Source organism: Rhagoletis zephyria, unplaced genomic scaffold (assembly GCF_001687245.7).
Source record: "Rhagoletis zephyria isolate East Lansing unplaced genomic scaffold, Rhagoletis_zephyria_1.1 Rzeph_scaffold_04728, whole genome shotgun sequence".
NCBI classification, from domain to species: Eukaryota; Metazoa; Arthropoda; class Insecta; order Diptera; family Tephritidae; genus Rhagoletis; species Rhagoletis zephyria.
The window spans coordinates 28,600-41,543 of record NW_016161811.1 but is presented as its reverse complement, the minus strand read 5'-3'; the positions used below and the strand labels follow the sequence as shown (position 1 = coordinate 41,543).

At 39.3% G+C, this 12,944-nt stretch overlaps 1 protein-coding gene across 1 annotated transcript in view; it reads right to left on the bottom strand.

Annotated features, from left to right (window-relative positions):
• Positions 1 to 206: 206 nt before the first annotated feature.
• Positions 207 to 12,944, bottom strand: part of LOC108371150 (titin-like) — a gene marked incomplete at its 5' end in the record, with an annotated part of 39,373 nt that continues 26,635 nt past the window's right edge. Inside the window, 3 exons of the mRNA XM_017626657.1 lie at positions 207 to 8,947; positions 9,385 to 9,615; positions 9,767 to 12,833. Coding sequence (XP_017482146.1) covers positions 207 to 8,947; positions 9,385 to 9,615; positions 9,767 to 12,833 — 12,039 coding nt within the window. The remainder of the gene's footprint in view (positions 8,948 to 9,384; positions 9,616 to 9,766; positions 12,834 to 12,944) is intronic.

The following is a 12,944-nucleotide window of genomic DNA, read 5'->3' as shown; positions in this document are numbered from 1 at the left end:
TGTTAAATAAATATATANCTACTCATGTTGACGTCCAATCTCTACGACGTAACGTGTTATTTCTGCCTTAGCCTTCGCAAACGCAATTATATACTTATTTTTTTCGCCTAAAATATTGTTTTTTTTTGTTTTAGCCCGAATAAAAAAATTTTGTTAAATAAATATATACACATAATTTGTTTTAGTACTTAATAGTGTTTGGGAACTCAATAGCAGAGAGGGAAAATATAGCAGAACAAATAACTATAGTAGATAGTAAATACGTAGTAAATTATAAAAATGTAAATTTGCTTGGATTTGGATTGTTTTGCAAGTAGGAAGTAGATAGATAGTATTATGTAAATTTGTAGCAACGAAGGTTTTGAGCATAGCAACAATTTTGCTGGCGAGCAACAAATGTCGCAAATGCACTTACTTGTATCATCTGTGATTTTTTGTTCTTTTGGCTTATGTTTTATTGTTTTTTGTTTTGTATCAGTTGTATCCGATGTGGTTGCTGTTGTTGTTGGTTCGTCCTCATGAACTAATGGTGTGATTTGTTCTGTGTCCTCTAATTGTGTTTGTGGCTGTTTAGGTTGTTTTCGTGTTTTGGGTTTAGTGGTTTCTTCGACTATGGTAGGTATTTCGTCTGTTGTGTCTGTGAGTGGTGTTTCTTGACTTAGTGTGGTTTCAGAAGGTATTGGTTTTTCTGTGGGTTTCTTTGATTTTTTACGCTTATCTGACTTTTCTTTGTCATCGGGTATTTCAGATATTTCCAATGATTCGGTGTCTTGTGGCTTGATAGTGTCTTTTTCTTTCGGTATTTTAGTTATTGGAACATCGACCTTTTCATATTGTTCTAGTTCTACTTTTGGTATTTCTTCTTCTATTAATTTTTGTATGTAATCATCTAGATCATCCTTTTTAATTTTCTTTATGGTCTTTTTAGGCTTCTTCGGCTTCTGTTCTACAGTGTGTACAGTTTGCTCTGGTTGCTCTAAGGGAGCAATAGGCTCTGTTTCTGGTTCTTCGCTGACTATGACAGTTACCTCAGGGCTTGTGTCATCTTGAACTGTTACAATATTTATAGTGCTGTCTTTTTTGCCCTTTTCTTTCTTTTTAAGTACTCGTTTGGTGGTAACTTGCTGGATTGGTTCTCCTTGTTGATCGACAATTTCTTCAACTTTAACCTCAGCTGGAGTTTCTTCTGTTATAATAATTGGTTCTTCGGGTGCCTCTGATTCGATTATTTTGATTGGCAATATTGCTTCGGTTTCTTCCTTATGTTCCTCCACAACATGCACTTCGGCCAAAGGCTGTTCCTCTACACTCTCTTGAGGTTTCTTAGTTTTAGTCTTTTTCTTCGGTTCCCGTTTCTCGAATGCTTTAGGAGTTTCTTCTTCGATTGAAGTGTCAAAAGGCTCTTCGTTCTCTTTTTTAACCTTTGGAATAGTTTCGAATTCGATTTTTTCATATTTTTCTAATTCAGTTTTGGGTATTTCTTCCTCAATCAATTTCTGAATGTAGTCGTGTAAGTCGTCCTGCTTGACCTTCTTTACTTTCTTTTTCTGAACCTTAGGCTTACCGCTCTTCTCTGCTTCTTTATCTTCGGCTGGTGTTTCTATAATAGTAACTTCCGCTTCAGGCTGGTCGCCTGTTTGAACCTCTATTATTTCGATAACATCCTCGTTTGACCCTTGTTGACGTTTTAATTTGCGTTTTTTCACTACCTGTTTCTGGACTTCACCTTTGTCGTCAATAACTTCTTTCACTTCTGTCTTCGATTCGATTTCTTCTACATTTACTGGCTCAGCGACTGTTTCAGAAGGTACCTCTTCGGGTTTATCCTCCTCAAGAACCTTGCTCTTTTCCTTGACGAGTTTCTTTTTCTTTGGCTTTGCAAGCTCTTCGGTCACTGTGATCTCAAAGTTCTCAACGACGGAGGAAGGTTGTTCTGGGGTAATTTTGATTTCTTCAGACGGAGCTTCCTCACTCACATCTTTGGGCTCTGTTTCTTCAATTGATACGGTTTCAGAAGGTATTTCCTCTGACTTATCTTCCTCAGTGACCTTAATCTTTTGCTTCGTCGGTTTCTTCTTCTTTGGTTTTACTTGATCTTCAGTTACCGTGATTTCGAATTCATCAACCTCAGTGGTAGGTTGTTCTTCGGCAACCTTTATTTCTTCCGACGGTGCCTCCTCCAGCTCTTCTTGTGGCTTCGTTTCTTCAATTGAGACTATTGCGGAAGGTATTTCCTCTTGTTTATCTTCCTCAGTGACCTTAATCTTTTGTTTCGTCGGTTTCTTCTTCTTTGGTTTTACATGATCTTCAGCTACCGTGATTTCGAATTCCTCAACCTCAGTGGTAGGTTGCTCTTCGGTAACCTTTATTTCTTCAGATGGTGCCTCCTCCAGCTCTTCTTGTGGCTTCGTTTCTTCAATTGAGACTATTTCGGAAGCTATTTCCTCTGGTTTATCCTCCTCAGTGACCTTGATCTTTTGTTTCGTCGGTTTCTTCTTCTTTGGTTTTACATGATCTTCAGCTACCGTGATTTCGAATTCCTCAACCTCAGTGGTAGGTTGCTCTTCGGTAACCTTTATTTCTTCAGATGGTGCCTCCTCCAGCTCTTCTTGTGGCTTCGTTTCTTCAATTGAGACTATTTCGGAAGCTATTTCCTCTGGTTTATCTTCCTCAGTGACCTTTATCTTTTGCTTCGTCGGTTTCTTCTTCTTCGGTTTTACATGATCTTCAGTTACTGTTATTTCGAATTCCTCCACCTCAGTGGTAGGTTGTTCTTCTATAACGTTAATTTCTGCAGTCGGAGCTTCCTCATCCGGTTTATCCTCTTCCACGACCTTTACTTTTGGTTTTGTTGGCTTCTTCTTCTTCGGCTTGGCCTCTTCTTCAGTTGCTGCTATTTCAAATTCATGATCCGAAAGTGATCCATTTTCTTCTTCAATCAATTTTATTTCATCAGAAGGATATTCCTCAGTGTCGACATCTTCGGGTTCTATGTCTTTAACTGTTACTTCAGCTGCTGGAATATTTTCAGGCTTCTCATCTTCCTTTACCTGCATTTTCAATTTTGTGGATTTCTTTTTCTTCGGTTTGATATCGTCTTCAATAATTTTTACTTCAAAGTCATCCTCAATTGGTTTTGTTGGTTCTTCGTCAACAACTAGTGTGGTAAATTCATGAACTTTCTCTTCTTCTTTAATATTATCTTCATCAATTTGTTTAACCTTGTGTTTTGGTTTTTTGCCTGGTTTCGTTGGAGTTTCCGAAGTTTCTTCGTGTTTATATTCATCGAAAATCTCAGCCGGAATTTCCTCGACAATTTTCGCTATATACTCTGGAGCATCTTTAGTTTTTAATTTCTTGGTTTTCTTTTGTTTAATTTCGACTTTCTGAGGAGCATCAACGTCCTTGCTAGGAGATGTGGCTATGACTGTTATTTCGGCTTCATCAGAATCTTTATCATGCACTTCCACGATATCTAGGACTACTTCCTCGGGCCCCTTTGTATGTTTAACCTTTTTCTTCTTCACAATTTTTTCTTTAACTTCACCGCTTTGGTCGGTAGATATTTGTTTTTCAACAGTTTCTTCAATGATTTCCACTTTGTATTCTTCATCTAATACTTCTTCCGGCGAACTTTCGCTAACAGATACGGAGAACTTCTTGGACTTCTTTGGCTTTTCGGGGATATTTTCGTCCACACTTACCACAGTTATCTCTTGCTCAGGTTGTTCATCTTGTACGTCCTCTTCCTTAACGACAATATCTTTAACTGGTTTCTTTCTTGGCTTCTTTGACTTAACATCTTCGATGTCTGTAACATCAATTTGATACGGTTGTTCTTCTTGATTTACCGATTCCCCTTCAGTTAAAGTAACGTCCTTCTTTACAGGCTTTTTCTTCTTTTTAAGCTTTATTGGCTCTTCCAGGTCGACTCTCTCGTACTTTTCTAGTTCCGTTTTCGGAATATCCTCTTCAATTAGTTTGTAAATATATTCCATAAGGTCGTCCTTTTTAACCTTCTTTACTTTCTTAGGTTTGATAGCCTTGGGCTTATCATCCTCGGTTGTGTCCGGCAGTTTCTCCACTTCCTGCACTAATACTGTTACTTCCGCTACTGGCGAGTCTTCCAATTGTGTTTCAATAATTTCAATAATTTCTTCTTTCGGTCCAACTGCTTTTCTTATCTTACGTTTCTTCGTTATCTGTTTTATTTTTTCTCCAGTCTCATCTATTATTTCCTTCACATCCTGTGTTGTTTCAATTTCTTCTATCACAACATTAAAGTAGTTCACAGGCTGTGTCTCTTCTAGCAGAATCTGAGTTTCCTCTTCGACTGGAGTTTCCTTTTCGGATATGTCTTCAAAAGATGAAACGCGTACTTTGAATGCCTCAGTATCGTCTTCGGGCACTTTCGTGACCGATTTCTGTTTCTTCATCTTTTTGTGTACCTTCTTAATAGGCTGTTCAGGTGCCAAGGATTCTGTTATGCCTACCTCGTATTCGTTTTCTACTTGGTCAACGGTCTCTGGGTAATCTTCTATCAATGTAACATCATCTTCAGGAAGGGTGTTATCTTCTTCATGCAGCTCTTTCTCTGTTACCTTCACCTTATGCTTCTTTGCCTTGCGAACTATCTTCTTTGCATCCTGATTAACATCGTCTATAGTTTCTTCCTCGCTTTCTGGTGCCGTTTCCTTTTGAATGAACTCTTCAATGACATTTACCAAATAGTTTTGAATATCTTCTTTTGGTATGGTCTTTGGTTTTTTGACAACTTTTTTAATTGGTTTAACAGCTTTCTCATCTTCGAGAGTCGGCTCAGTTTCGTCAATTTGCACAATTGTTACTTCGGCAACCGGCTGATCTTCGCCCTCGGTTATTTCGGATATTTCGAATACCGCTTCTTTGGGTCCTTGCTTACGTTTAACCTTTCGCTTAGACACAGTTTTTTCTTTGATATCGCCCTTCTCATCTGTTTCCTTGATCGTCGTTACCGTTTGCTCGAGTTCTTCCAAAATCACAGGAGCTTCTTCGGCCGGTGTCTCCTTTGGCCTTTTAGGCTTTCTTATTTTTGTAGGACGTTCTTCTGTAGTTGTTTCATCAAATCTCATCGGCTCAACTTGCTCCTCGGTTACACCAACTCTAAATTCTTTGCTATCGTCAGGCTTAATTTGCTCATCTTCAACAACAACCTCAGCTAATGTTTCTTCAACTTCCTCTTCTTTTTCGCTGGGTATATCTTCAACATCGAACTCATGAATTGTAACAGCCACTCCGTCAACTACTTCAACCGTTTTCTTATGTTGCTTCGTTTTCTTTTTAGGCTTCTTAACAGTTTTGCCAAATTCAATCGGCGTAAATTCCTCTAATTCGGTTTTCGGTATTTCCTGTTCAATAAGCTGTTGTAAATACTCATCGAAGTCGTCTTTAGGAGTTTTCTTCTTTTTGAGTTTTTTAATAGTCTTTCCTTTTTCTACTATATCTTGACCAGCATCTGTTGGCACCACTTCTATTGTCGACACAGTTAATTCCACCTCATCGGGTTTATTTTCTTCAAACGTCTCCACAACTTCTATAACATATTCCTTTGGACCTTCCTTCTTCTTAAGTTTTCGCTTAGTCGTTATATGTTTTGTGATATCACCCTGTTCGTCAACGATTTCAGTGGTAGTAACTTCAGGTGCTGATTCTTCAATACGAATGACATACTCTTCAACAACTTTCTCTTCTTTTGGCTTAGTACGTTTTGTTTTCTTTGATCTTTTCTTATCTTCTTCTTGTACATCGATGCTGTAGCCTTCTGGCACAGTCGATTCGTTGATATCAATCTCCGCATCAGGTTGCACTTCAATTTCTCGTGGAATTTCTTCATGCGATTTTGATTCAGATTCCACAATCTTAACTTTCTTTGGCTTTTTAACCTTCTTCGTTTTCTCTTCCACTTCTTCCTTCATAGGTAAAACGTTTTCAGCTTCTGGTAATTCTGGCTGGCCAGCGTCTTCTTCTACAACAGTAGTCCTGAAGAAAATGTTCTCGTCAAATGGTTTCTCAATACTTTCAGGTATTTCTTCCACTTCTTCCTTCGGCTGTACCTTAAATTCTTCTGGTAGTTCTTCAACAACTTTCATAATGTAGTTCGGTAGCTCTTCTTTCTTGATCTTTTTAGTCAATTTTTTTGGTACACGTTTGCGCTTCTCCGGCAGGGACTCCTCAGATGTTTCCACAACTTCTGTTGTTATAACTGTTACTTCCGCCTCTGGTTCATCCTGTACCTGCGTCTCTATAACCTCTACAGTATAGAACTTATCACCTTTCTTTTTCTTGAACTTGCGTTTTGTAACAGTTTGTTCTTTGACTGTACCGTCAGGTTCTTTCTTTGTGATAACCTCAACATTTTCGGACGTTTCAACAATCTGCGCATCATCACCAGCAGTAACTGGGATAGGTACTGTCTCTTTCACGTCCAAAATATCTTCCACAGAACTCTCTGAACTGAGTTTGATAGGCGGAGTCTCTGTAACATTAACTGTAAATTCAGCGCCAGGTATTTCTATTGGTCCTTCTGTTGCCGTTTCTTCCAATTTGACCATTTTCTTCTTTGGCTTTTTCTGTTTAGGTGTTTCCTTAGGACTCGTTTCTACTACACCAACTTCCAAGGTTTCAGGCTCTTCCAAAACGGCTTTTTGTGGTGACTTCTTAGTTTTCTTTGGTTTTTTAGGCTTACCGTCGATATCAATCTTCTCGTATTTTTCGAGTTCGGTTCTAGAAATTTCAGCATTAATTAGCTGTTGAATGTATTCGTCCAGTTCGTCTTTTTTCAACTTTTTCGTCTTTTTCTTCCGTGGCTTGTCTGCTGAATCTGGTTTTTGTTCCTCCATGTCAACAACAAGCACTTCGTACAGAGTTTCCTTTGAATCCGGTGTTGTTGCTTCAACGATTTCGATTACACTCTCTTCATTGCCCTTCTTATGTAGTAACTTTCGCTTTTTGCGTATTTCCGTTTGAACCTTACCGTCCTCCTTGACAGTAGTCTCTTCAATGAATTCTGGTTGTAGTTCTTGTACTTTAATTTCATAGAAGTCCACGGTGCTAAAGTCATATATTTGGTCTTCAGGTGCCTCGGTCAATTCGGCGATGAAATCATCCAGTTCCTCATCCTTCATTATCTTTACTCTCTTCTTTTTAACTGACTTTGTTTTAGGCTTTTTCTCATCGACCTCACTTACATCCGTTGTAGTTACATTCACTTCGTAAGTGGGTTCACCTTCCGACGTTGCTGGCGCAATTTCAATTATTTCTATTATATTTTCCTCAGCCGGTGTTTCATGTTTAAGTTTGCGTATTTTTCTAGGACGTTTCTTAGCTCCGGGCGCTGTTGGCTGTACACTTGTTTCTGGTTCAATTTCAATTATTTCAATTTTGTGGAAAGGCTTTAACTTTATTTCCCCTTCCTCGCTTTCTGGTTTTTTAGATTGCGGTTTACGCAGTTTCAACTCTGGTTGCGGCAAACTTTCCTCGTCCTTTGGTTTTTGTGGCTTTATAGGATATTGTACTGATTCTGGCTGCGATGGTGTTTTCTTCTTTCGTTTGTATTTTGGCTTTTCTGGTGAAATATCTACATCAGGCTGAGATGTGTGGGATCCTTCCGAAATTGGTTCATCTTCTGACTCCAATTCCTCGAATTCGAGTGGCTCAAATTGTATGGAACTATCTCCCACGCCAGGCTTTCTGCCGCGCTTCTTTCGTTTTGGCTTTTCTTCTACAGGTTCATGAGGCGTTTCAGCCACAAAATCTTCCGATTCCTGCTTATCAATCGGCTTTAGACTGATCTCTTCGATGTAATTTTCATTTTCGGGTAATTTTCCTTTTCCTAAAGTTATCTTTTTCGGTGCATCGATAGCTTCAGCCTTGGCTTGCTTCTTTGGACGCTTATATTTCTCTATCCGTTCTGGCTGTACTTCTTCCAATTTGGTATCCTCAAATGTTCCCAGATCAAGTGTTTCAAGTTCCCTTTCCGGCTTTTCACTTTGCTTGATTTTAACACGGCGCTTCTTTACAATGCTTAGCGCTTCTTCTATACTTCTTGATAACTCTCCAGAGCCCCGATTAGTTTCCAATTCGGTTATGGTAGGCTTGAAACAGTAAGGGGAAAATGGTATAAAATTGATCCAACTCTTTAATTTGGGTTTCTTGAAGACAGCCTCGTCCTTTTTGGGCTTCTCTTCTTTTGGCTTTTGCTTCGGTTTTTTCAGTTTAAGCATTTGCGGGAATTCCGCTACTGATGTAATTTCAATTGGCTTAGATTTCTTTACCTCAACACTTTCAATCTTCATTGGGACCAATTTGATTGGCTTTTGTGGCAAAGCTGAGTCTCGGCGAGCTCTCTGAGGCATCTCTATGTCAACGCGTTTATACTCTTGAAGCACAGTTTTGGGTATTTCTTGCTGTATAAGAAATTGTATATATTCATCCAAATCATCTTTTTTCACAACCTTCTTAGTTTTCCGTTTTTTCTTCAGCACCGGCTTTTCTTCAATTACCTGAACTTGGTAATTTGTTGCTGGCGTATCCTCAGGCTTTTCTTCATCTTCCGAAAGAACCACCACTGTACTCTCTTCGTCTTTACCTTCTTCTTTTGTAGTAACCACCTCAATTACTTGTTCACGACCACCCACCTTTTTCTTAATTTTTCTCTTCTTAACCATAGTCACTTTTGGTTCATTTAAGTCTTCTTCATTCATATCTACAGACTGTTGTACTTCGAATACCTCTTCAGGCATATATTCGATAACCACTTCGTCGGGAGATTCGTCGATGCTTTCAAATGGTTTTTGTGTCGTTTTTTGTTTAATTCTATGTTTCGTTTTCTTATCTGTTTCAGGTGTTTGTGTAATGTCTTCAATGACATCATCTGGCTCTGTTATTGTGTACTCTTTGCTATCTTGGTCTATACAAGAAAAAATTTGGGTCTATGTTAGCTCTGAACAGTATCGATTTTACGCTTTTGAGTGTAATAAATAAATGTTCAATACTTGATAAATTCGAAAATTATCCTACTTAAATAAACTGGCATATCTAATCGCACTTTAACACATAAAAACTATTAGTCCTTATGTGTGTTTTTTTTTTCTAGAAAAACTGCCCAGAACAATACCTATACAATGTGCTGAGGAATGTGACCGTTTATATCTTTTTGAGTACTAAAGCAGAGTTAGTTGGCAATACTTATTTCTAAATACTGAAATGTTTTTTTTTTGTATAAAAACTATGTATATAATAAAATAAATTAATAATCCTATGCCCATGTGCATTTTGAATATCCAGATTCATTGAATATTAATATTTGTATTGTATGTGGTATAAGTATATGAACAAATCATTCACCTGTGTATCCGTCGACTTCTACAATTTCTACATTCTTTACGGTGGATTGATCCTCATTCACAACTGGTTCAGTATCGCTAAGAACTTCTTCGACGACGATGCCTTCCTCTTCAGTCATTTTCTTATTTTCTGTTTCAATAACAGTTTCGCCGTCTTCATTTTGAACGGATTTGAATGTAGTAACGAAAACGGGTTTTTCCTTTGTTAAGTGTTCTGGTGTAGGTTTTTCCTCTAATATGTAAAGGTTTGTATTCATGAAATGTGGAGATTTTTAGTAAAATAAAAATGACATTTTGTACAAATAAAATGTTAATTAAGAATATCGAGCTCAAAAGTATAATATCTGTATTGTGTAATGTTGTGTTGTATTGTGTAATCTTACCCTTGGATTTGTGTAGTGTTTTGGGTTTTTTGCGAGATGGTTTCTTTTCGTCTTCTAACAGGCTAATATCAATTATGTCCGCAATGTTATCATCACTAACAACACGAATGAGAGAGAAAGGTTCTTTTCCCTCTTCCTCAATAGTTTGAATTTGATAAAATTCTGGTTCAGGGGACGCTTCTTTTTTAAATGTTCTGGTTTTGGTTATCTTCTGCTTTGGTTTTTTATTTTTATCAACTATTTCTGCAAACACGATCTCTTCTGGTAATTCCTGAATTGGTATCGGTTTCTCTTCCTTGTTAGATTGCTCTACATCAGGGAAGGGCTCATCGTATTCTTTCACCGTAACTTTAGTAATAGGTATTTTTTCAAACTCTTCAATTGTCTCTACTTTCGTAATCTCCATTTTAGGTCCGTCAATTTTTTTAATAATTTTTGTTTTTATAACAGTCTTGGTAGGCGTACCATCTTCCTTTTCCGATATAACAATAGATTTTTGTTCTGGAAACTCAACCACAGAAACTTCGTCGGTGGGTTTTTTGACGAAAATTCTTTTCTTCAATCGGGATTGCGATATCAATTCTCTAATCGGTGTTTCTTCCACGGTCACAGTTATTTCGGGTTGCTTGTTATCTTCTTCTACGGTTTCGATCTTTGTAACCTCTTCTTTGTCACCCTTCACCTTCTTGATGACACGAGTACGGATCTTCTTCTTCTTTGGTTTGCCGTCCTCTGAGATGCTTTCAATCACACGCACCTCTTCGGGCATTTCTTTGACTTCTTCGGGTGCTCCGTCGACTGGAGTTTCTTCAACAGTGATAGTTGTTTTCGGTCGCTTATCCTCCTCTTCGACGGTTTCGATCTTCATGACCTCTTGTTTGTCACCCTTAACTTTTCTAATGACACGAGTACGAATCTTTTTCGTTTTAGGCTTTCCATCTTCGGCTGTAGATTCAACTAACCGTACCTCTTCAGGCATTTCTTCAACTTCTTCGGGAGCGTCCTCGACAGGAGTTTCTTCAACTGTGACAGTTGTTTCGGGCTGTTTGTCATCTTCTTCCACGGTTTCTATTTTCGTGACCTCTTGTTTGTCGCCCTTCACCTTCTTGATGACACGAGTACGGATCTTCTTCTTCTTCGGTTTGCCGTCTTCAGAAATAGTTTCCACCACGCGTACTTCTTCTGGCATTTCTTTCACTTCTTCGGGTGCTTCGTCGACAGGAGTTTCCTCAACTGTGACAGTTGTTTCGGGCTGTTTGTCATCTTCTTCGACGGTTTCTATTTTCGTGACCTCTTGTTTGTCCCCCTTAACCTTCTTGATGACACGAGTACGGATCCTCTTTTTCTTTGGTTTGCCGTCTTCAGAAATTGTTTCAACCACACGTACCTCTTCCGGCAGTTCTTTCACTTCTTCGGGTGCTTCGTCGACAGGAGTTTCTTCAACTGTGACAGTCGTTTCGGGCTGTTTGTCATCTTCTTCCACGGTTTCTATTTTCGTGACCTCTTGTTTGTCACCCTTCACCTTCTTGATGACGCGAGTACGGATCTTCTTCTTCTTTGGTTTGCCGTCTTCAGAAATAGTTTCAACCACACGTACTTCTTCTGGCATTTCTTTCACTTCTTCGGGTACTATGTCAACAGGAGTTTCTTCAACTGTGACAGTTGTTTCGGGCTGTTTGTTATCTTCTTCGACGGTTTCTATTTTCGTGACCTCTTGTTTGCCCCCCTTAACCTTCTTGATGACACGAGTACGGATCCTCTTTTTCTTTGGTTTGCCGTCTTCAGAAATTGTTTCAACCACACGTACCTCTTCCGGCAGTTCTTTCACTTCTTCGGGTGCTTCGTCGACAGGAGTTTCTTCAACTGTGACAGTCGTTTCGGGCTGTTTGTCATCTTCTTCCACGGTTTCTATTTTCGTGACCTCTTGTTTGTCACCCTTCACCTTCTTGATGACGCGAGTACGGATCTTCTTCTTCTTTGGTTTGCCGTCTTCAGAAATAGTTTCAACCACACGTACTTCTTCTGGCATTTCTTTCACTTCTTCGGGTACTATGTCAACAGGAGTTTCTTCAACTGTGACAGTTGTTTCGGGCTGTTTGTCATCTTCTTCCACGGTTTCTATTTTCGTGACCTCTTGTTTGCCACCCTTAACCTTCTTGATGACACGAGTACGGATGTGCTTTTTCTTTGGTTTGCCGTCTTCAGAAATTATTTCCACAACACGTACCTCTTCAGGCATTTCTTTCACTTCTTCTGGTTCATCGTCGACAGGAGTTTCTTCAATTGTGACAGTTGTTTCGGGCTGCTTGTCATCTTCTTCGACGGTTTCTATTTTCGTGACCTCTTGTTTGTCACCCTTCACCTTCTTGATGACACGAGTACGGATCTTCTTCTTCTTTGGTTTGCCGTCTTCAGAGATGGTTTCAATCACACGCACCTCTTCGGGCATTTCTTTCACTTCTTCGGGTGTTTCCTCGACAGGAGTTTCTTCAACTGTGACAGTTGTTTCGGGCTGTTTATCATCTTCTTCGACGGTTTCGATCTTCGTGACCTCTTGTTTGCCACCCTTCACCTTCTTGATGACACGAGTACGGATCTTCTTCTTCTTTGGTTTGCCGTCTTCAGAGATGGTTTCAACAATATGAACCTCTTCCGGCATTTCTCTGACTTGTTCGGGAGCTTCCTCAACAGGAGTTTCTTCAACTGTGACAGTTGTTTCGGGCTGTTTGTCATCTTCTTCGACGGTTTCTATTTTCGTGACCTCTTGTTTGCCACCCTTCACCTTCTTGATGATGCGAGTACGGATCTTCTTCTTCTTTGGTTTGCCGTCTTCAGAAATAGTTTCAACCACACGTACTTCTTCTGGCATTTCTTTCACTTCTTCGGGTGCTTCTTCGACAGGAGTTTCTTCAACTGTGACAGTTGTTTCGGGCTGTTTGTCATCTTCTTCGACGGTTTCTATTTTCGTGACCTCTTGTTTGCCCCCCTTAACCTTCTTGATGACACGAGTACGGATCCTCTTTTTCTTTGGTTTGCCGTCTTCAGAAATTGTTTCAACCACACGTACCTCTTCCGGCAGTTCTTTCACTTCTTCGGGTGCTTCGTCGACAGGAGTTTCTTCAATTGTGACAGTTGTTTCGGGCTGTTTGTCATCTTCTTCCACGGTTTCTATTTTCGT